The sequence below is a fragment of the Nelusetta ayraudi genome, unplaced genomic scaffold (assembly GCF_046127955.1).
Source record: "Nelusetta ayraudi isolate G7.1 ecotype Tasmania unplaced genomic scaffold, CSIRO-AGI_Nayr_v1 ptg000021l, whole genome shotgun sequence".
Classification (NCBI taxonomy): domain Eukaryota; kingdom Metazoa; phylum Chordata; class Actinopteri; order Tetraodontiformes; family Monacanthidae; genus Nelusetta; species Nelusetta ayraudi.
Window position 1 is genome coordinate 244,018 of NW_027466071.1, and position 25,353 is coordinate 269,370.

Consider the following 25,353-nt stretch of genomic DNA (forward strand, 5'->3'; position numbering starts at 1 on the left):
CTGCACGTGTGTTGAACCCGACGGCGAGGCCCCTCTGATTGCACGCAGCGCGGTAGTCGCGTCTATGTACATGTGTTCGTCGGGGTAAAATATGCAGTTCACGTGTAATATCTGGGATCTGGTGGAGCACATGAAGTGCCTGGTCTGTCTATTCAATAAACCAAATGTAAACACGAGAAAGATGAGGTACTGCACAACTTAATGAGGTCTGATTGAGGCAAGGTGTTGTTAGTGGATACGCAAAGGAATACAATACAAACAACATGGATGCCTTGTTTGGTTCAAAGCGTACGTATGTGTGCGCGCCTTTCAAATTCATGTCACCTCTGCACAGACCTGTGGTCAACAAAACCACCTTTGTGAAACACGTCTGAAGCCCCTCGCCTCCATAAAGAAATTTCAAACATTAAAAACGCTAAAATCACTCAAAATTCAGAACTCCCTTTTAGCTTTACAATAGCTAAAAGTGATGCAACTATTACATACTAAAAAAAAAGTCATAAGATGCGTTTGTTGCAGCACTGGGGAAAAAAAAATCGCTAACGAGGACAAGATAGTCACACTTCCATGCTTTCTCGGGTCATTATCAGCACATGTATCCAGTGACGCCCTGGATGCGCCACAACCGACAGAATCATCCCCTATTGTGCACGAGAGGGGAGACACCACATTATGCCATTCTCGCAGCTAGTTGAGGTTGAGGCTCTCTGCTAACGACAGCCCAAAAAGCCAACAGTGCTGCCGCTGCAATTAGAGCGGTCTCAAAGGGAGGCCAGGCGCACAGCTCGATGCAATGCCGGTCAATAGCTCCCATTCAGCAGAACCCCGCAGTCTGACTGAGAAAACCGTTATTCAGGAGGGTTTCAGAGTATAATAACTGCAACTGATAGCCCTTCCCGCCGCCGCGTCCTTATAAATCATTCACTGTTTACGGCTGCTCCGAGTGGACAGTGTGTGGCTTTTTCAAGTGGAATTCCTCGGTGGAATTCTTCATGTACAATGTACCCCGTGCTGAGAAGAGAGAGGCCTTAAAGGTTAAGCGTGCAATATCTGGAGATTTTGAAGAGGAAACAGCGAAGTCGAGTGGTTACATTTTAGACTGCGGCGTCTTTTACTCAGCTTGCCAGTGAACTACAGTGGCCTGCACACGCAAACCTGGATACCTCGTCCACCTTCTTCTTTGTTGGTTTATTCGAGGACATGAGGCGTTCGCCCTAAATACACACTGTCAGGCAGCTGGATTGTCCACACTGGCTTCCTCAAAAGTATGGTGGTGCAAGATGGCAGCTAACTGGAAGCAAGACCCTTCTTGCTCTGTGTATATTCTCATGTATATTAGAGCCGTTTTATGGGTAGGATAGGATAATTACTTTTACTGTACTGTGCATGTACACTTGTATTAATGTATTCATGGGCAGTATATTAAACTTTTACCAATATAAAAATCATAAATCAAGCCAAATATTACACACGGGACCTTTAAGAGACTAAACTGCGGCAAGCTAATGCGGCACTTTGACGCTCCGGCCCGGACGCACAAAATTGCACGCGATAATGTCATGAAATATCCTCTGAGATGCAGCTGGCACCAGGGTTGTTATGCAAGTACGCCGGGGACGCTTGGAAATGCTGAAAATTGTTCGCCTTCATCCCTTTAAATGGCAGCCGCGCTGCTTCGAGACATGCCTTTCACTCCGGTTAGCTTAAATGCCCGTATATCGTGCTGTCAGTCGGCTTAACGGTGGTGATGCACGTAATCTGTGCTCGTTGCCGGCTGCATTTTGCCAGCTACCAGGAGTGGGAGGGAAAAAAGAAAAAGCTGTGGGGATGGGACCGGGGCTATTAAGAAGCCTCTGTCGAACAAGAAGCAGCTTGGAAATCGTTGCCGCTGTTAGCGCCGCGATGTTTAATAGGAGTGAAATTACACAGCGCAGGACCACGTTGCTAGGAGAAGTTGTATTATAAAGCGGCAACATATAACAATATCACTCCATCCGACGTTATTTTTTTTTATTGATTCTGCATCATACTGTTGGAGCCGCGACTGCTCCCAAAGGAGTCCTTCATGTGCTGCAACACAGCGTGCAGGGAGTGAGACACGGCTGACAGGCAGCAGAGTGTTACCTTTCAAAGGCAGAAAAAACACGTCCATTACACTTTCTTTTTTTTTCTTTTTTTCTTTTTTTTTTTGCAGCTACTTTATCAAGCCAAAGAGTTGTTCAAAAAGACTGTGGTCATCACTTGCAGGCTTCGCGAGCTGTGCTATTTCATCTGCCAGTGACTTTTATAGATCTTAGCCTGCCCGGAAACAAGCGGCACGCGGTTTGGAGCGGATTTTATCTGCGGTCCTCATCTCATGGATCAAATTACCACCCGTTGGTTGTTTTATTGGTGTGGTGCATTCACACTGAATGAGAGACAACAACAACAACAACAACAACAAAACACAAAACAAAACCGATTGACAGTGTCCCTGGTATACTATCATTAATTCTATTATATATTCCAGACAACAAAATTGTGCTGAGTAATTGGCTCTTCTTTGCTTTGTTTACAACAATAATAGTGTATTTAACTCTTTTCAAACCTTTAATCAACTCTTAATGGGTTATTTATCTTCATTTCTGCCTCTTGGAGACTGGAGGGTGGAGGCGGAGCTGATGTTGAGAATATGTCGTACTTCGTACGCCCTTCTGCTCTCTCACACTTCATTCTGCACGTGAATCTTCGATATCAACACAGCGCTAATGACGGCGGTGACGAATCTCATGAAACAATTAGTTATTTTATTGCTGAATTAACAGAGACTACAGGACGTATCAGTAGCAAACTGCTTCACAGACAAGGTGGAAAAATCCGTCTTCAAGACAACGTGGTGTTGTCTCAAATATGCTTTTCACGATTTTTTAAATAATGGCATAATTTAAACAGACCAGTGGCAGTCGGAAGTAATTGCCGCTTTCACAATCTGCTGCAAACAAAGAGGAAGAGGTCTTTGAACAGGTAAGAGCACTTATTCTTTCTTCTCTCATCATGCCACCTTTTAAAAAGAGACTGCAGAGGATGAATCAGCCAAAAACTGGGATAATTTGAGTCTGAAGTAGTGTGACAGAGCAATTTTAAACCACAATAAGGGGCAGCAGGACGGCCTTTATCTTAGCCGAGCATTGCAAATCACTTCAACAATGTCTTAAATACTTTAATTGAATACAAATAATCCTTTTTTTTGTTAAGTGTGAACACCATTTGCACTCACGGTGTTGGCCAAGTGTAAAACTGGAGGATCCGATGATAGAGCAGTTATGGCACCAAACAGCATTGTAAATGTAACCATAATGCTGTTATGCTCCATAAAAATCATTTTTCTGTGCCCATGTTGGAATATATAGCCGCACACAAGAGGAAAAACACATATGTGACTATCTAATAAACATTGATTTTTATCCCAATGGCTGCGAATACCTTGGCGGGTGAATAATCCGATAGTGAAAGGTCCCAGAGACCAGCTCGCTTTTAATTTTATTGGCCCCAACTCCGTAATCTAATTCCATCCTAATGTAATGGATTAGTTAACTCTGCCATCAGAACAGAAGCTGTGCTTGCGTCCCGCCATAATGCAGTTGACTCTTGTTTGTTTTTCCGCGACACTGTCTCGAGCTCTTCCCCGACGCGTAATCCTCTTACGAGCGCTTCCTGCCTTCCGCCCTGCCGTCCTTCCTTCCTTCTTTCCTCCGAGCTGCCGGAACAAAAGTCTTATTTCCCCAAACATCCGATGCACACTCCCGCAAGACTGCACGCAAACACTTCCCTGCGGTCGCAGGTGACCAACATGAGTGCCCGTAAAGGTTTTCTAATAATGGCAGGATTGGGATCTCGAGAGCCGGATGCTGGAAAATAATCAGATAAGATAAGATCTGGCCAAAGACTTCAGAAGATTGGTTAAAATGAGCTTCATTTCAATAATTTGCATTATTATTTTGAGGAATTCATAAATTTGATGACATTTATGAAGATGTATGTATGTAGATGTAGTCCTCGTCTTTATAGCACCCGAGGTCACATTAAAAAAGGTTGCTCCCATGATTGGTTCGTTGGCTAATTCCACTTAGTAGCCGATGTGAAATTAACTGGGATCGGAACTGAACAACATTGAAAGACATGATGATGAACATGATGTAAATTGCATGAATGTGGCTTCTACACAAAAGGCAGTGAAGTTAAAGGCATGCGGTTAAAAACAAACAAACAAACAAACAACCACCAGAAGATCTTATTTATAAATTTTAATTATATTTATTTTATTTATTTGCTGTAGCTCTTGTTGTACCTCTGTGTGTCCAGCAGGTCTCTGGGTCGGATGACACTCTTGACCAGGGCGTCCGGCCGCACCGACTTCTGAGGCGACGCCTTGGGGCTGGTGTCTGAGTCCCCGCTCTCCTCGTCCCCCATGGCTTTGACGTAGCTGCTGCTCCTCATCCGGCGACAAGGGATCTCGTCGTCCTTCCCGTCCCCCGGGTAACCACCCCAGTCATCCTGCGGCACCTTAGGGTTGAAATACAGAAGATCAGCGGTCACTCGCACAATGTTTTTGTGCCCCTTGTGAGGCGATGACAGACGGCTGCCAATCACAAGGTTCCGTCACGTTACCGCGACGCCAGTGCTGACGATAAAAGGTGAAATGTCAGGCCAACTAGCCGCCCCACATTAGCCCCTAAAAGCAGCGTTTTAGCTGCTTACCGCTTCACTCTGTTCACCACTGACCTGCTAATTTGTTCTGCTCTTTGACACGGAGCAGGTGGCCTACAATTGAAGCCGTGGGGGGGAAACAGCTGTTAACATCAAGCAGAAATTTTTCTATTAGTAAGAGAAAAAAAAAAGAAACGTCATGAAAGCTGGAACTGAAGCTATTGATAATTCCCTGTGACAAGTGATCTGTTGAGCTCAGCCTTCTAATCCATTTTCCACATCTTAAACAGGAGATGTGTCTCTTAAATGATACTCTTTCTTTTTTCGTTTTGTTTTACTGATGCCGAAAAGTTCTTTCTTTTCTCTCTGTGAGTTTTATTTCTGCAACAGCATCTGATCCTCTACCATTGTTTCGATAGAAACGGAGAACAGACAAACTACACAGTTTGATGAAGGCATTTTGCATTCTGGGAAACTTCACTAAAGGTTCGCAAAGCCTGACAGGCAGTGGAAGTAAGGGAAGTAATTCCAATAACCTCAGTGCTTGAGGCCTAAGTTAACTCTGCCGACTTTCACATTAAAGTCCACACGCGTTTTAATCCAATATATTAGCAGCTGGATGTTATTTGGAATGATTTCATGAGGTGTATCATGAGTAAAAGAGCCTAGACACAAATTTTGGGAAGGAGGGGCAAAATGCCACGCGATTGGACAAACAATTCTTCTCTCCTATTGAAAGAGGCCAAACCCTTTTTCGCACTGCTAGCTTAGCCACATGACAACAGCTTTTGTATTTGTGTGAAAGGCAACATTAGACATTAGTCCAAAAGCCAGGCGAAGGGGAAGCAAAGACATCTTGCTCAGTTTGTCATTTTGTCTTGCTTTAAAAAAAGAGGAGTAAAAAACTTGCATGGCCACATTTGGCTTCCACATTTTTTTCCGTGTGCCAATGATTTAAACGTGGGGAAAAAAAATGAAAAAGAATAATTGAACTGCGAACTAGGCATGATCGTTTTTCACTTAAAATGCGAATGTCATGCAGCAAGACATTTGGAAATGCATTTACCCCCCCCAGCATTCTGCTGAGCATGTACTATGACCAAAAGCTTCAAGTTATTTTCACGATCAATCACCTGCACGTATCAAATGAAGGGGTTGTGAGAATTCATTGAATTCTACTTAGACATTGATGGCTTCTGCTCGATGTATCCATCCATCATTTTAGCATGTTGGCGGGCGGGCCGGCCCCAATCCGCTGCCAATCTGCTCGAGTCTGGATTTCAATAAATTAAACTGAAATTGGGTCCATTTTTCTTGAGATTACCGCAGGAGCGAGCTGTTTTCCAAAAGGACTTAGACGTAGTCGTCTAACCTTTAATAATAATTATACATTGTATTAGAGATGTAATCCTGATTGTGTGCTGCTCAAATGCCAATCAGTGACAAACGCGCCGCTCACAGGTTCGCAATAAACTGGGTGGCAGCTGCCTGCCGATTGCAAATGTCAGGGGAAGAAAGGCAATGCTCAGATGTCACCAATGCACTGAACACATACGGCTCCACTTGCCCTCGTTGGCAAATGCCATCTATTGGAAATATTCACTTGTAAAAACTTTAAAACAGTACAGGAAAGTATTGTTGATACAAAAAAAGCAGACTGAAACCCTACTGACAGCCATTTGGCACGTTTCCGCTGACCGTACCGACTCGACTCGGTTTTGCTGTGTGTCCTTCATGGCACCGTTGTCGCACTTCATTTTGTTTCAGTTTTCATGGCAGCATGCTAGCTAATAGTATTCTTATTCTAAATGAATGTAACATATATTGAATAGCTAATGAAAGCAAGAAAAAATATTCTAAAAGTTATTTTTTATTTACATATTTTGTAGCATTGTCTGTCGGTCTGCAAAGGGGGTCCGTGGCCAGAAGCTAATGCTGTTTAGAGGGCCATGGCGAGGAAAAGTTTGGGAACCCCTGATCTACGGCGGTTTAGCACCGACGCTGCGCTTTTTTTTTGGAACCCAAGGACAGTAGGTCCCAAAAAAGTAGCACCATGTACAAAATACCAGGTATTTTTCATCATGGAAACATGCACAAGTGCAGAGGAGAATTCAGTAAATAGGTACTACAGTAGTACTGTAAATGCGCCAATTGAGTCCGTCCAGTTATACCATGACAGAATACCAATAACATTAACCTCCATCGTCATTGGACGCCCACCGACGACGGTCGGACACAAGTGTCACATCAAATCAGAACTGCTGGGGTAATTGGCCAATTACGACTTTATCGCAGCACCACTTCTGTTAATCACAAGGCGCGCTGGGTTGAAGCAGCCTTTGACTTTGCTGTTTCATCTCTGTCATGGCATTAACATGATAAGCGCGGATAACAGGGCGTCCGCCGGTCCCGCAAACTGGCCTGAACTTCGTCTTGCTGTTCGTCGCACGTAGGAACAGACTGAGGCAGGACAGGACAAAAGCTAGCTGTGATAATCTGTATTCAAAGCGGAAAACAAACACGGCACGCAAACGCACACACAAAAACAAAACAGGAAAGCGCTGTCATCGCACGAGCACATGCACACACACACACACACACACTAATAAAAGTCATTCATCTACTCTCCAAAGACAGCCCTGCTCCAACTAGCAAATGGAGTCGATGGGTTAATTAAGTCTTGGAGGGGTTTGATATTTTTAGATGTCTAATTAATGAACGGAACGCCAGAGGACAGGCGCAAGCTGTGGTGAGATTTGTTTAATTTGGTTCCACTGATAAACTGGCGAGATTGCAGGGAGTCTCCCTCTGAAGATAAGGAAACAGGCTGGCCGTCATTGACTGGCGCAAAAAAAACTGCCCCACCGCCCAAACGTGCTCGATGGAGCCGAAATGTGGACGCGATTAGACACACAAATTGCCTTGAGCCACGGATCGTGCAGAAGGGATGGCGAACAGGGTGGGAGTGGATCAACTGGCACACTGTGAAGTCATAGAGGGAAACTGTAACGACTGTAATGTTCCGAAGACAACACGGCAACCAGTTTTGTGCGATCCTATTACTTATAGTTAAGCCTTAACTCTCTTTGTCCAGACAACTGAACCAAGGAATGGTTAACAAGAGCAGATAAGGAATGGTAATCTTAATTTAACACACTTATTACATAACTCAGGCTAGATAATGTTAACTGTCGACGACTAAAGCAAGATTATGTCAACATAGCTAAAGCAAGTTCATGTTAACTGTGGCTAGCTAACTTAAACTAGTTTTCATGATCTTTAGCCAGGTAACTAAAACTAGGTAAATTGAACTTTGGCCTCATAACTCAGGCTAGATTATGTTCATTGTTGCCACATAACTTAGAAGCATGTTAACTGTGGCTCTCTAACTTAAACTAGCCTTAATGTTAACTTTGGATTGGTAACTAACGTTGAATCCTGCTGCCTGTAATTCGGACTGAACCTTTCTTTGACGGAAAAATTATTTTCACTTCTGCTGGCCATGACTGTTGCTTTTTGTAGACAAGCTAGACAAACTAGAATGCCTGTATGTCATAATGATAACTGCACAACTGGGATGTAAGATATTTCCCCAGCGCACACAAAGGCAACATTTCAGCATTCTTATCATTAAATCTATAGGAGTGCAGTGTGTGTGTGTGTGTGTGTGTTTGTGCCTGTGTGTTTTTACACAGCGTATAGTACGGGTTCTAAGGCAGTCCAGCCAACACTCCTGCAGTGCAGCAGTGCATTTTATTGATTAACTTCTGCTGCTCAATCTGTACGCAGCATCTCCACCGCGAAGACACAAGAGTCACTGCCATTACGCTGAGCGAGACAGACGCAGAGCAGAGAGATGGGGAAGGAAGAATATAATAGAGAATAATAAAGAAATACTGGAGAGAGGAGGGAGGGAAGGCGAAGGAGGAGTGTGCAGGTCTCATCTATTAGAGCTTTATTCACGGTAAACCTGCCCCTCAGCCTGCAGACCCTCGTTTCCTCCCACGCGATTTGCATGCATGCGCTGCGTGTTTGATCAGGTGCTTTCTCCGTCTTCACCTCCCACCTTGTGTTGGGAAGCAAGCGCAGCAACGCTTATTAAGGCCTAAATTGAGCGCCGGGCATGTGCCCATCACTTACCGGCGCCGTTCGCCCTTTTCACGCCCACACACGGCAGGTCGAAGCTGCCAGTGTGTGTGTACCTCGTCTCTGCTCGTGTAAAATTCAGTGTCGCTCGAGCAGATATTCATGCGCAAGCGAGAAGAAATTCACATCGTGCTGTCTCTTTGAATCCAACCCATGTAAATGTCTTCTGTGATCTCAGACATGGGGATGTAAACAACGCCCTGGGTGGCGTGACAACAAATGGCGAGAGCCCCAATGATAAAAGACTAAGGGTGCACTCATGGCCTTTTACAGGAGCAGCTCCCTCAGGTATTAAACATTGGTTTAGGGGGGGGTTGGGGGGCATATAATATTTTACAAAACTGTGCAATAATCATGGACTTAGTTTAAAGTAGCAGCAACAGCAGCAAGAGCACCAGCAGCAGACACGGAAATCAAAGCAAAGTTCTCCAGACGAGTGACATTTGTTGTAACCTCGGGTGGCAAAACGCAGAGGGAGAGATGCTGCAGACATGACGGTGATCAAAAAGTCGTGCAATTAGTATGAACTAAATGAGTGTTGGTTTTTGCAGCAGACCTCCCGGACAGGGACTTCAAAAGGGACAGTTGACCCAAAACTGATATTCCACTTTTTTTTTTTTTTTTTTTTTCTTTCTGCTGTGCACCTCACTCTCTGCATCCCAAGCTCCACCTTTTGGCAAGTCGACATGCCAGTTAATCGGCGTAATAAATTCCCTGCCGCCATGCCCCATCAGCAATAAAAAAAAAAAAAACACCAAATACCGATCCCTCCTTTGTGTTGAGCGCAGTATGCAGAAAGAAGAGGGGTGCTGACTTCATCGGCGCTCAAGAGTTTTCAGTGAGACAGCTGTGATGTGGAGCTGGAAGCCAGGGAGGAAGGCGCAGAAGAAGAGGGAAGGTTACAGCTGGTGCAGTGGTCCACATTCGTTCATCAAATTTATGGCGAAAGTCGCCCTAAACACCGGTCATGCACAAAATGCCGGATGTGTGATTCATCCTAGCGTCCCCAGAAGAAGAAAAATGTTTATGCGCTATCGCCGTTTTTCATCAATAGTCATTAGAGAGCTGGAGCCAATGTCATGTCCGCGGCATTTGTCACTTTGCAGAGCGACAAGGTGACATTAATCCATCTCCGTCGTCCCTACTAATTTCCTCTTAATGGATCCCGCGTAGATGCCCACGCAAACTCCTTCCCGCACACCTGCTGCTTGTGCGACTTGGACATAATGACCAGGACCGCAGAAAACTTGACCCTATTCTCGCCCGACAGCTGGATCGTTCAGGTTCTATTCTGAAATCCCGTTCAGTCTCGTGCAGCCAATGTCAAACAGATGGTGTTTTCAGTCATAAAGTACCATGGATCGCATGGCCACAAATCTTCATTTGATTTATCAAGAGATTAGGGCCCCCCCCCCACGAAAGTAGGAAGAGAGAAGAGGCCGCTGTGATCAATGGGTGCTGCTGAAGAGATTGTATGATGATGGTTTTTCGTAATAAAACAATAACAAAAAAGGTCTCTGATAGACTGACGGTCACAAGTTGCTTCAGTAAGATTTTAATTAACTGTTGAGCAAAGTGGCTGAAAAAAGGAAAAAAAAAGGGACTGGTTGGATAGAATATAGGAGACAGATGGTCCACATAATTACCTTTCAGATTTTACCCCCTTCCTTTGCCAAAGCTACCTATGGGCTCTTGACTAGAGGGCTTTTTTAAAAAAAAAAAAATTGGGAGACATTTTATCTGGTACGGCTTACTGGAATCACAGAATTTGCCATCTCACTTCAGTAATTATTCATTCCATCTGTTGTCAACCCGAGGACGCAAAACGAGGTGACTAAAACATCATCAAACCATCTGGAGCGGAAACAAAGCCAGCGAAGAACAAAAAGAAACAGTAGAACGTGGAAAGATAGCGTGCTCAACAGCTGATGGTTTTTTGCTTTTTTTCACAGTGGACAGTTGTACGTAATCCCAAGTCAGCGGCTACAGGAAGTAGGAAAAAAATAAAATGAAACTTCTCAAAGTGACCTCTGCTGGTGGAACCATTGCTGAAATTGGCTTTATCTCTCTGCTACTGGTGAATCAGCAACAAAAGTAGCCAGAGGACGTAAAAGCAGCCATCAGTTTTTTTCTGTTTGCTCTCTCACTCGCTGCTTCCTCGAGTATCACGGTCCATCCGCAGAGGCCTCGTGGCACGCATCTTGAACTTTCTCCGGCAATTTCCTTTGAAGCATCTCCTGCGCGTGAGAGGGGGCATTGATTCTCCTCGGGGGAGGGAAAATGTGTCACCCTCCACAGATTGGATTGATAATGCTGGGCTAAATATAGCCCTGCGGCAGGGAGGGAGGAGGATGCTATTTTTAGGGATGTTTATAGTGCTGCGACTTGGACCCTACCTCTGCTGAATGACCAAGTGGAACTATAAGGAAGGGGCAGGCTGCAACAAACATCATGACTTTCTTTTTCTCCCTCTCGAGAAGCACAGAGGACCGTGACTGTGTCACCTTCAGGCTTGGCCGCCACCAATATGTATCACATTGAAACTGTTGCATTTTTCAGGCATCAATGAAGCCCTAAATACGCCACGGCTAACGCTAAACTATCCTCATGCCAACTTTAGAAATCAAGAATAACACTATTGCAGCTGCTATGCTTCCAAGAACACGTGACATATTGCCAATCAGTGACGTGTCAATTCTTGTTGACGAATTGTACGTTGTTCAAATTTAGTCTAAGAGCAGCTGAAATAAATGAAACTAATTCAAGATTATATTAACTTTACTGGTGGACTTCTTGACTTGTTCTGATTGTTGTTCCAATGGCGCAGCTGTTACGCGGAGGTTTCCAAAGATCCACGGAAGCTACAGTCACGAACAGTAGCACTCAGGAGAAGTGGATTTACTTAGTTCAGCCAAAGGCTTTGACAGTACTGAAAGAAAAAGCGGCGTCTGAATGTTAAGACAAGACCACCGCCTGCTTGAAACATTTATTGTTATTACCAACATTGCTCTCCACTGTCTCCTTGTCGAGGCTCCCACGAGCAAAAACAGCTTTTAATGCATTCCGACGAACTGGATCGAGTGTCCATCTCTTGAGTCCACACGCAGCCTTGAGTTATTTATTTCACTAATACAAAACCAACATCTGTTAATTAGAGTGTGTAATCATTACATGAGATGGCGGCCTCACGAACGCAGGGTTCCAAAGGCGGAAAAAAAACGCCGATCTGCATATTGGCGTTTGTGCTCATGGAGAGATGCGGTTATGTTGTACAACCAAGTCGACAACAGTCTGAGCTCAGAGCGCCGAGTCCCAGAGGCCTCTTCTTCCTCTCCGAGCGCTCAGCAGTCGAGCGAGCTCGGCTGCAGGCAGCGTTTCAATGACGCTATCAGATATCCCCCATTGTCACTCGGCATAATGAGCCTTCGGTTCGTCTCGCTCCCCCATATTACCGTCGTCATGCGTGCAAACTGTGGAGACGTCTCGGCAGAAAGCGCTGACCAAATCTGAATCGATTCCTGCGATTGTACGGCGTCTCCCGCTGAGCGGATGATAGGCCTGAGTTAAACGCTGACCTTTTCAGCACTTCAGTTTTATGCAAAATTGTGACACAGGGATACAAGCACACACACACAAAAAAAAACAGAAACATAGAAGCAAAAATTTATCTCTTTCATTCTAAATATCGTCACCCGTTTCTCTCCGGCACAAACCACTTATGGAGCTAATTGATCTGCCCCTGCTGGGCTCGGCGAAAGCCGCATGCCGAACAATAGGACACGTTCACAATGGACAGCGTCAAACCCAAAACTCTGCATGAGAACCATTTACAACAACCATCTGAAACGGCATCCGTCCTTGTCTGTTCCTTTCAGGGGGACTGATGACGACAGATTTGGGTTGTGCCAAACAAGTTCTTTCCGGACTGACGTCTTTGTGCTGCAGCGCTTTAAAACCCTAATGCATTTCACATTGCAGTTATCTGGCACTCATCTGCTGTGGTGCATCGAGGATTAAAAAGATGCTTTTTCCAGCTCTTTAATCACTTTTTTGCAGCCATGTTACTTCATCATAACCATCATCAGCGTCGTCTTTCTTTCTGTTTCTTTTTAACCCCTTGAACTCCCATCGTTAATTTGTCCGCCGATAAGCATGCCAGACAAACTTCCGAATTGAAGTATTTGATCGGTTGAATTGGCATCTGTTCACAACTCACATACTCTGGCACTTTAGTTTTGTCATTTAAATGTGATCTATTTGGAATGACATAAAAATATACTTAGGTGTGTTTTAGCTAGATGAGTCAATTAAAATAAATGATAACAAATTGGGATGCTGGTAATGGCGTAACACTGCCTGTGCCCTATGACAGCTGGGATAGGCTCCGGAAGAATCCCGCAAGATGTCACTTTGGATGGATGAAAATGATCAAGTACCACGAACAATTACCTCCAGACAAGGACACAATTAAAATTGTTTTCTCACCACCAGCCGCACCTCAGTCTTACACACTCACCTGTAGGAAGTGGCAAGGCCTGAGGCCGGGCTTGAGGTCCGTGGGCGTCATCGGCTTCTCCAGGTTGAGCGAGGACTTCCTATAGGCCTCCTTGGCTTGGCTGACCGTCAGCGTCGACCAGGAGCTCCTCTTCATGAACTTCCCCTCCGGCGCCGCGTTGATGCTCTCGCAGGCAGAGCACTTTATGTCATTGTTGCTCTTGGAGCCCTTGAGCGACAGGTCTCCAGCCAGGTGGCCGTGCACCGAGTCGGGGTAGCAGTGGCCGACGACATGGTCGACGGGGTGCCGCGACATAATGCTGGGCGTCCGGTACGTGCTGTCGCTGTCCAGGTTGTCGTCCGAGCTCCACCAGCCCCCCGAGCGCTGCTTGCCGCTGCCGTCTGACTTTCGCTCTTTGCTCTTGCTGCGCTTGCTGTGTTTGTGGTGGCCTTGGTTGTGGTGGTGGTGGTGGGGGTGGTTGTGGTGGTGGTGGTGGTGATGGGAGCTGTCCCGGTGCGAGTCGCCCTTGGTGCCGTTGATCTTGGAGGAGCCTTCCAGAGAGTGGGACTTGGTGAAGAGCTTCTGCACCGAATGGACCAGGTGGCGAATCCTGCCGGGGCTCTCGTTGCGCTGCTCCGTGGTGGTGGTGGTGGTGGAGGTGCGCTGGTACTGCAGCGTGTGGAAGCCGTCCCGGTGCAGCGGCATCTGCTTCTCGAACTGGTCTAGGAGATTCGCAGGGATTCGGTTCATCTTCCCGCTGCCGCCGTGCGATGACGAGCCCGCGTCGTCTCTGGATTCCCTGCCGCTGGAAGTGTTGCCGCCGCCGCTGTCCCGCGAGGCGCTCCCGTAGTGCATGCGGGGGAAAGTGCTACTGGAGACGGAGTGGTCGGTGGCCGACATGGACACGGGCATCACCATGCACTCTGAGTGGATGGAGCTGCGCGGCGAGCAGCGGTGATGACTGTCGAGGGGGCAGCTCTCGGTGGGGCTGAGGAGGTAGGAGGGGGGCCGGGAGTTGCCATGGTGGATGTGGTGGTCCAAGGAGTGGTCGCAGTCGGCGTACCCGCAGGTGTGAGCCGAGGCTGCGGACGTGAGTTGGAGCTGGGCGGGGCGGCCGCCGGAGAGACCCTTCATGTTCCTGGGTGGGGGGGAGTAGCTGTCCTCATCGAAGTACTGCGAGGGCGACCATGAATACTGCTGGTCTGGAAAAGAGAGAAAGAGACAATATTAAAGGTCCAGTGTGTAAAATTTGGCCTGATTTGTTAATTTTGTATCGGGAAAAGCTTAATATACTGCTCATAAATACAATAATAAAAGTGTATACTCGCAGTCCAATAAAAGTCATTTTGTTAAGAATATACATAGAGCAAGGGCCTTTACTCCCAATTAGTTGCCATCGTACAATGCCACACACTGTATCTAGGGTGCAAGCTTGCATCTTCAAATAAACCAACAAAGAAGAAGGTGGACGAGGTATTACAGGTTTGTGTGCAAAGGCCATCGTAGTTCACTGGCAAGCTTGGGAGATGGAGGGTGAGCGAAAGAGTACTGCAATCTTTCTTCTCAAAATCTCCAAATATTAAACACTTAACCTTTGAGTAATGGTCCACAATCTACGAATCGCAAGATCAACATTTTGATTATCAGCTCCTCCAGTTGAAGTGTTGATACTTCACTCCAAATTGCTCCTGATGGGCAAGTTGGTGACCTGCATTACGGCCCCCATCATGAGTGTATGAATGTGCAAGAGTATGACTATGTGCACTTCATTTATTTTTTTAATTTTTTTTTTACTTTATTGTGTTTGTTTGTGCTGTTGCTATTGTTGATTCTTCTGTGGAAGCAGGAAATGTGGACTTCCCCATAAGGACGTGCACCGTACCGCATCGTATGGTATCATGTTGTTTTGCATCATCATACTGTAGAGTACAGGGCATTCAAAGGCTGTGCAAGTGCTGTGTGTTCACCAAAAAAGAAAGAAAATATATATATATATTACACTTCAAAATGTGGGACAAAAGAAAGCCTCGAGCTAGAAGATGTACCATTCTCTCGCAGGTTGATAACATTTTAACTCGAGGCACTCACCCCTAAAAAGCATTGCATCTGAAAACGTGAAAGAAATAAATCAAGAGCCACATTATGCAGACAAAATCTGAGGCATTCCATTCCTCCAGCCTGGGACGGCATGTTAAAAAGACAAGACGGTGAGAAATGAGCGCGGCGAAAAGAAGAAGGAAGGCGGGCGACAGGCAGAAGCCCCCACTGCCATTTATCCAATGCAAAGTGAAATAATAGCCTATCACTCCACTGCGCCCGTGTCATCCGTCAAAGCCCCGAGGAGAGCGCGGCGAGGTGCACGGCCAGATCCGTGTCCTTGGGAGACCATCGCCAAATGCAGCCCCGCCCCCTTAACTTCCTGTCGTCTCGGATTAAAACGCATTTAGGCGTCACCGGTCACCGAGGTTCCCCGTGTGTGTCTCTCGGCTCGATGTAATTCAACTTAACCTCTGGATTGGTTTACAGAACATTTATGCCTCAGCACCATCAGCGATGGTGGAAGTTATTCTTGCCAAAAAAAAAAAAGAAAATAAAGCTTTTCACCCAAACACCATTGTGTTGAAAGTGGGCGAAACACAAAACCCCTGTTACCCTGCAGTCTAGAATGAACCCCCGGGAATGGAAGGTAAAGACCCCCAAAGCAGCACCTATTCTTGGTTTATGAGCCTTCAAACAGCTGATGGTTCCTCGGTGCTGCGATACAGCAGTAATTCTAAAAGTCTTTCTTTTGGACCTCCAGCTTGTATCCCAAGAAGACTACAAGTTTTGATGGGCAACAGATTGCACACTGCAACTTACTCTTACGAGCAGATTGGACTTGCGCGTGATTGTCTCACTCACACTGGTGGCACTTTATGCTTCTTTCAAAGGTCGTCCCACTGCCACGACTGCTTTCTGACGGATTGCGAGACTCTCTGTCCTTTGTGATTGCCAGTAGAAACACTTCTCTCCCCCCAGTATCTGTCCTTGTATTTAACTGCTGGGCCCTTTCACTTTTTCACTGTCATCAAAAACTCTTTGAAGTGCATCGCGCGAGCTAAGACATGCACATACACACACTCACACGCGCGTGCACGCACACAAACACACACAAAGCGTTGTGCTCCACATCAAGTGCATTTTGCTGCATTTTTTTTTTTCCTACGTTTCTTTGCGTAAGCACGGCACTTAGCGGTACGGTGCATTTGAACATGAACGCAATTACTGCAATTCTTCGCTTTTAAACTTTTGCCGCAATGGATCTGCGAACAATCAATCAGGAGAAGGAGAAGGAAGGAGATTGAAGTCTTGACCTGAAACTTTCATTTGAAGGATTTGCATATTTTCTTAAACAAATCATTCAAATGCCAACATTTGTATGCATTGTCCCTCTTTTAGAGGCTAAACGACGGTGATTTTTTTTTTTTTCCCCCACACAATGCTTTTTTCTTAAGGAACATGTGTACGACACCTATTATAAAACACCTAAAACCTGAAACGTGTGACTGTACCACTGAGTCTAAATACAAATTGTGAGCCTGACTCTTGTTGATCATGAGATATTAATGACATTTAAAAAAAAAAAAAAAACTTTCACATTATAAGACTAATCCTCCACTTGAATGCTGTAAGTAAATAGGGTAAACAGATTCAGATTCAGACAAGTCATACTGGTACTGATTCAAGATAACATCAGTATTGAGAAAAAAAATACCAATAATATCAAAAAAATCAGCAGATGTGTATCTTTGCCCAGTGCTACACTTTACTAAGAAGATCATTTTTCCCCACTTGCAAAAATCACACAACAGTCACGTGAGCAGAATCCTTGCAGATCTCTTTGCCGATTGTGGCGCCGTGGATTAAGAAATGCCACGCGTTTATCACGCCGCACTTTGTCCTATCTCTCGGCTCCCCCAGCAACAAAGTGACAACTGGCCGCCGCAGAATGCAAAACACATTTGTTTGGCGCGTCAGGAATACACGTCCGTGTGCATCTTCTCCAGTTCTGCCCCGGTTTCAATCACACAAGTTGCTCTTTGAAACTCCTCCGGGTGCTGTCAGCCAACCCCCGGAACACGATTCTCACTGCATATTTTTTTTTTAAAGGAACTTCTTTCCATCTTCTCCATATAGTCGCTGGAAAAGAGAAAGAAATACCATGCCAGGACTGATTTGTGACTAGCGTCAGATGTCCCTTCTCATCTTGAAGATGGAAAACATTCGCATTACAGCCTATTTCTAACGAGGCCTAAGATCCCAACCCCTGTGGTGCAGCCGTGCTCGGCTGCTGCTTGTCGTCCTCCATCTGTCAGGCCGAAAAAAACAAACTCTGCTTGTTTACATGTGAGGCGGTCTCATTGGCAGCCCGACGGGAAACGCATCCAAGCGTGCGCGATGAAGGAATAATAGGACATCCTCGCTTGTTCCCAGGGGAGGAACTTTTTTTTTTTTTTTTCCCTTCTTCTTTTTCAAATTTCGCTCCACATCGAATATCGTCAATTATATTGAAATAAATAAATAAATTGAGGCCAAGCTTGTTACGGGCGGAAGCCTGTCCAGTGTGATGCTACACTTCCATCAGAATCCTCGTCGCTGCCTCACTCCGAGCCCTTCTGTCGGACAATTCCTTGAGGTATCTTTGGAGGCTGCGCTGAATAAATGATCTACCGGCAGGGTTTTGGCATTTCCTGGGATTATACAACAGACGGAAGACTCGCGTGGCCTCCATCTCTCTCCCTCTCCATCGTCACCCAGTCGTCTGCCGGGACTGAAAGTTTCACTGAAGGAAAGAGAGAGAAGGGGGAAGAACTCCTTGAAGGTTATTTGGTATTGAGATGAGCTGGGATTGAGGGAAGACGGCTCTCTCGGCGTAGCGAGTGTCCTTCTGGCAAGTGCCTCTTCGCCAACAGGGAGACAAGTGTCTGTCTCAGGCAGGGGGGGCTCGTGTTGTTTTTGCACTCAAACCAGCACATCACATTATCAGCTGGCCGGCCAGAGTGCCAACAGCTTCGACAGACTTGTGGGATGGATGGAGGGAGAATATAGAAACTCGACGGAGGGTCGCCGAAAGGTCTCGCCTGTACAAGCTGATCCTGGCCAATGTTGTCTAAAAGAAATAAGGTGTTGGGCCAGTGTTTGATTTAAAGGAATGATGCACAATTTTCCTCACTGAATCTTGCTCTTGCTTTGTTGTGCTTCACATTCAATCTCTGGACCGCAGAGAGCTTAGAGAAGTCAGCCACTTACTTATTTTGCCTCCCCCGCTCATCATAAAATGTGTGCAAAAACACACTGTTCTGTGACATCACTCACATCTCTGCCAGGCTAGAGACAGTAACCCCCAGTTAGGTGTTTCTTCTGCCAACCGATTTTTTAAAATGAACTACATTCCGGATTTTCATGAAGAAAGAAGAAAACAAACAAACGCGAGTGCCGTATTTTCATAACCGGGGCAATGGATCGAGCACTTTAGAACAGCGCTAGGTGGTAGAAGCAGAGACAAACCAAACCAGCAGGTCAATGGACATTGAAGGATTAAACGAAATAATGTCAAGAATGGGTGAACGAATGCTACATGTGCTGTTTTTGGCCCTAGGTTTTGGATAGTTAATCATGAGAGGCTCACCAATGTGACTGGAAACAATCTGTGGACTTATTATCGACAAATGGGAGGGGCAAATACATTTTTACAAATTAGGTTAAACAACATTACTCAGTGCCTGAAGAAGTATTTTAGTTTATTATTTTTGAATATATGTATGTTTATATTTTTTGGTTTGAATGTTTTTTCTTAGTAAACCACTCACAGCAGCCACCTCAGGCTTCAGGTGCAGAGTGAGTGGAAGAAAAGTCTCTGAACAGGTTTGTTTACTATCATGGGCTTCTGCTTCGTGCGTAAGGTCGTTTTGCTCCTCTTAGCACATTAGCATTTAAATAGCATTATATCAGCGCCGACCAGTATCACTGACAGGTCGCACTCCTCCAGTGGCTCGGACCCCAAGTGGAGTTGAAAACAAAGTTAAAAGATAATCAAGCTCTGGAAGTGAAGTGAGAGATGCAGAAACACGTGACCTCCAGACTTGGCGGCAGATAGCGATCTGGCTAACTGAAGTTCTCTTCATAAGGTGAAGAGAACTAGAGGAAGAGCCTGGTGAGAAAAATGAAAGATGCTTCACAACTAAATGGAGTTTTAATGTGATGCCTTGTCGAACTAATTTGTCATTTCTAAGTTCAAACACCCCAAACTGCACCACTGCTTCAATTAGCCTCATCATCTCCCTGTGCTCTAAAGTGCGCTGCAAACTAATAATTTCAATGAATTTTACACCAAGCCTTGGCCAATCAGAGCAAACAGTGACTGATTTAGTTTTGTGTGCTGATAAGAATTGGTGTCATGTTAGTGCATTGTTCTACATTAGTGAAAATTAAATAGCGTGTCAACAGAAATCTCATGCTTTTCAATTAGATTTTAAAAAGGCAAACAAAGGGCCAGGGGGAAACTCCTATTCCCATTTATGCAGACATTAAAGCTGTTGGGAGAAAAAAACAAAACAACCAAAACAGTTCTGTTAAAATATTCACCTCGGCATCTCTTCCTGCAAGGCAGAGGAAAGTCACACCCATTTTTTTCTGTGCAAAACAAATCGATTGAACAGTATCTCCCCACAGGTTAGTCACCCAGAAATGCAAGACCGTTTTGCAAGGAGAGAGAAAGAAAAAAACAAAACAAACAAACAAACAAACAAAAAAAAAAAATCAAAGGGATGAAATGTGTCCTGAGCTCTAGGGGCACATCAGTGGCAGTCTCAGCTGTTAGAAGGCAACGGACAAAGAGGCAAAGCATCGAAATCTGAGAGCGCAAGTCCCATGGAATACAGCAGCAGCAGCAGCAGCAGCAGCAGCAGCAGCAGCAGCAGCAGCGATCTGTCAGATGTCCTACAAGCTTGTCCAAATGAGTGACAGGATGATCCTCACTTGCTGTATGTTTCAAAATCGATCTGCTTGGAGGCAAACACACAGCATCTTTTATGCTCTTAATACAACGGAGGCATAAGCCTAACAGAGTCCAAGACCGATAGAGCTATTTGGAATATTCTGCCACATCTAAAGTCATGAATGAGCGCACCTAAGTATAGTGCTGCAGTAGTCGAGATTGGTCTTCGTCTCCAGACCACTTTCTAAGGGTCTCGGTCTCATCTCGGACTCTGGATTTTTGATCAAGACCGGTCAAGACTCAGCCAACACTTCAAAGTCAAGAGAAATAGTCAAGAAAATGGTTAAACGATACCATGCTGCAAGGATATGTTGCTGTTTGATTTAGAAGTAAATTTGAATTTAAAAAAAAGATACTGAGAAGTCTAGGCCTTATCTCGATCTCGATGCTTTCTGGTCTTGATAATGTCTTGGTTTCTACGACACAACATAAAATATATATATGAGGAATAAAAAAAAACAGTGACTATGTGCTTTGCACACTGAACGGTCACTATAAAATTTCTATCAACAGACTTTCTGAAAAGGCCGTCTTGTGATGTGATTTCCGTTTTGTCCTCATTGATTTTTACACGAGTGAATTGGAAAGGTTGCCAAGGTGATCGCGATGTGCAACCGTGCCTGTGTTTGAAGAAAATGCAGCTATTCATATTTGGTAATAACTGAACGACCAAAAATGAGTGACTAAAAATCCCAAACATTATATATTATTTCCATGAGACACTGACAGAAAAGGATGACTCAAACATGACTGCCGTATTTCCTGATTGGTCACAGGGTTGCTCACCCACATCATGGCACACACACACACACACTGACAAAGAGTGCAGGAGCCACATCTTTTCTGTCTGACCTTTGATTAAACCCAGTCAGTCCTATTATGAGGATTCTCGTCAATAAAAAAAAAAAAAGAGGACGAGGCGCCCCTGAAATTGGACACGACACCTTCGGACGCCAGGCTGTGCCGCCGTCTCAGAGTCTATTGTGATCTTTGCCACCGATGTTTTCCGAGCGCGGGGTGTTACACAATGAAAGCAATCACTGTTTGTCTGCTAAACACTGATGACAGCCGGAAAGGCTCCGTCACGGCGACAGGAGTTGGAAAAATGTCGGACTAAAAGTCTGTTTACATCAGGAGACACGTCAGTCAAGATCTACTGCTCCTTGAGAAGCGCGAGCCAAATGATCGTGAGACGCACAATGAACCTCTTTTTAGAACTACTCATTTATTTTTTTTTGGGGTCATACTGTGCTCATATTTACTGAAATATTAGATTTTTTTTTGATTTTTTTTATTTGTGAAACTTTAGCCAGTCAAAACGACGTCTACAAATACTGATTATTTCAGGACTTGACGTTTGTCTGTGAAAGTCTCGGAATGTTCCCAGCGTGGAAGCCTTTCAAGTAAACCCGAAATGTGAGCCAACGGGAAGTAAAAGCAGTTGTTCGGATATCCCTGCGCCCACTCTTCAGGAAGAAGTCCATCAGCCTCGGCGCTAATCTTTTCAATGTGATTAGGCTTCCGGGAGGCTGTCCCGACAAACGTGAGAGCGGCAATTTCTCCTCACTGGCGGCCAAATCTTGCCGCAGAGTCGGAGGCTAAAGGCAGCGCTAGTATTTAGCCGCAGAGAGATTACGGAGGCCAGATAAGGGGGAGCCCGCCGAACGTCTGAGTACTTATCACGCATCCCTTAATGATGAAGTGTGTTATCTGCGCTACGCTCAGCGCTCCCATCTGCTCCCTCTCTCCTCCTCTCCGGCTGTGGGAGCGGGAAGGGGACGATAGGTAACGGAGAGAAATTCAGCAAAGTGTCAGGATCAGCATTCCGCGTCCCTCGCAGGACGTCCACCCTCGGGGCCTTCTGGCCTTGATCCCTTTTCTTATTTTGTCACTTTATCGGGAAATGCCCCTATTGAAACCGCATAGCACATCAAAGCGACGGCGACACGCGGCTAAATTGTCTCGCAACATCATCGCGCCGCTCCCGATTCGATCGGAATCCCTTCGTGGCCGAGCGTTCCGCTCGCAGCAGTCGCACTAATCGACTTTGAGGCGGACAATGCCTTCTCGCGCCAAACACGCCAAGTGTGCTAGATCGCGCGGCCTGGCATTTCCACGGTGGTCTTGACGACCCAGTGCAGCTATCCAGCTATGAATAAATCATGCTGAATGTGAATATCTGCCACAAGGAAAGAAAAAAAAAACAAAACAAAACCCTGTGACTGTGTGTGTGAGGGAGACAGACAGAAAGTCACATCTTATGTAACAGCCAGGACTGAATTCCCAGGAAACTTATTAGAGGAAGCTTCAGAACAGTTTTTGGTTGCTGTGGCAACATTCTGTAGGGCTCCTGAGTCATTTGGTGTCTGTGCGGCTCCACCAAGGACAAGGAGAAAAAAAAAAAAAAAAATTAAGATAATGCAATATTGTCACAGTCCTGTTTGTATGGATGACGTAAGAGCTTTTGAGTTGTCTGATACTGAAAACCTCAGCTTATGTTTCCCAGCAAGATGAAAAGAGACAGTTATTCTAGTATTAGATTGTAGGAAAAATACTTAAATAATATACTATTAGGACTATAGTGATTGGGAGCAGTGATATAATCAAAACCACCTCCATTTAGACCAAGACACTACCAAGATCAAGGGTGAAACCAAGACAGACCAAATCAAGACCAACACCCAAATCCATCTTCTTTCATGCTTTTCTTCCTGTGCAACGCACTGCGCCCATATTTCTAAATGTTACTTAAATGAGGCCAACTTAGTATTCAGGGTCTGCTTAAGGAATATAATAACCCAGTCCAGACCAGCACTCAGCCTCTGGAGACAATCCCATCACTGATGGGACTGATTTTCAAAAACACTAGAGGTCCCCGAGGCTCCAGCGGCCGTCCACAGTCCTCCAACTGCAGAAGACAATTGAAATCCTTTCCCCTCTAATGCAATTTCCCTGTGTGCAGAGCGCAGCAGCCCAGGGAGCTGAAGGTGAGGGCGGACCGTAATGACTTTTTGGAGATGGCCGTGATACCGATGGTTCGTTCAGATCCTTGTCTCACACGCGGCTTTTTTTTTTTTTTTTTTTTTTTTGTCTCTTGTGTTTTTTTTTGCCCGCTCACGCGGAAACCAAAGGCAGCCTGAACATTAGCGGCACGGAGTCAATCAATTTGTTAAATGATTGGCCGAGCTGTTAATCTGGACAAGATCAGGTCGGAAAACGAGGGGAGAGCAGCCGGGCGTTGGAGGGAGAAAATAAAAGCGCTGATCGAGAGCAAACACGAAGTCTTTAGAAGGAGTTCAACCAGCACCAGCACTGTGTGGAACCGGAGAATTGTAATCCTAAAACTACAATGTTTCAGCTTCATGGGCTTCGGTTTTGCATGCACACACACACACACACACACACACACACACACACAGGAATGCACACACCTGTGCGCATATGCACGTCACAGCACCCAAATGCTGATTTGAATGGAGCAGGAGCTGCACGTCGCTCCAGGCTCGAGCGGAACCTGGACACGTCTGACAGTGAAATGTAATTAGACTAAGTGCCTGTCCCAGTCTTTCCCCTGACCCAGTTTCACCAAGCTGAAATAAAACAAGTGCCGCTGACGGAGCCCCGCGCAAACTCTTAATACACCGCCGGAAAAACTATTTAGCGGAAAAAGCCGGAGCCGACCTTGGCGTTCACACTCGGGCCGCGAACCGAGAAGGATGTGACAAAGTTGCGATGCACTGCTGAAAAAAGTCTTTGGGCACCCTGTTTGATATCTGTTGCAACACTGCCTTAAGAATCTTCAATTCTTTAAGTGCAGTTTCCCTTAGTTGAATCAGCCACAACCCACGTGCTCCCTTTTTGCCCGAGCACTGACCCCTCCAGGATAAAACTGGATGTTTCAGCAGGATAATGGACCTTGTCACACATCCAGGACCTTTGAGATTAAACTATGAAGCATGTCTTTTTTTTCCACAAGCATGTGTCCATGAAGTCAGACCCATATCATAAGAGGTTACTGTGGTGTAAGCCTTGCACAATGAGCATGCGAGGGAAGTTAACTCCAAGGGTGGAACACATCCCTAAAAGGAACAAATCTGATGTTTTCGATGTTATCGATGGTACATTTTCAAATGAGTTACAGATGAATCCAATTGTAGAGCCTAATTGCAGGCCGTTAAACTTCTTAAAATAAGAAAAACATTGAAACAATTAAAACCAAAATGTTTCCTTTCCACGTTTTGAAAACGATAATAAAAATCACAGTTATTCTCTCAAAAACACCGAGCACCTCGAGTGCTGAACCGGGGCGCTGTCTGCTCTTATCGATATCCAGCATGTGCCGAAGCACTCTTGAAGGAGGGAAGTTGGCTTCCGTTCGCCTCCCCTGGTGATCATTCAAACCGCATAATTCTCGTAATAAGTGAAGGGAGTGACGGGGGAGCCCCTTCAAAGCAACACAAGGGGCTGTGATTGGATTAAAGGCGCCGCAGAAAACACGGGTGCAGGCTCAGAGGGGAGAACCGACGGGACCGAACAGAGACATCTTCCACCTGTTGCACGTTTAAAGAACGGCGGGCAGAGACAAAAGAGAGCAGATGATGACTGACGGGGTGAGGGCGCTCTCCGTCGTTCTGGCGCGTCTCACTCCCGTCTCATTGCGAGAGACGAGGTGAAAGGACCGCATCTGAAGCTGAATGCTGTCGTTTGCTGAACTGAAGTGATGGCTGATCATTTGAAACAGAATTCGTTCATGTTGTCAGACAGCTCGGCCCGCGTGTGCTAAAATTTAAAAAAAAAAAGAGAGAGAAAAAAAAAAGAAAAGAGCTGCAGGTGCAGAGAGAGGTTGCTGCCGATCGACAGTTATGACGGTGAAAAGCAGAGGTGGCAAAAGTATTCACATTTTGTACAAAAGCAAAAGTGCGGATACTTTTGTAAAAAAAAAAAAAAAAAAACTCTGGCAAAAGTAAAAGTGCTGATTCAACTCCTTTAC

The 25,353-nt window shown here is 45.4% G+C and overlaps 1 protein-coding gene across 3 annotated transcripts in view; it reads right to left on the reverse strand.

The window, feature by feature from the left end:
• The window catches only part of dlgap2a (discs, large (Drosophila) homolog-associated protein 2a), a 147,759-nt gene that overhangs the window by 32,711 nt on the left and 89,695 nt on the right, over positions 1–25,353 (reverse strand). For all 3 annotated transcript variants that reach the window (XM_076027481.1, XM_076027480.1, XM_076027482.1), the window contains 2 exons: positions 13,349–14,529; positions 4,328–4,542 (listed from right to left, as the gene is read on the reverse strand). In XM_076027481.1, the coding sequence (XP_075883596.1) occupies positions 4,328–4,542; positions 13,349–14,529 (1,396 nt within the window). The remainder of the gene's footprint in view (positions 1–4,327; positions 4,543–13,348; positions 14,530–25,353) is intronic.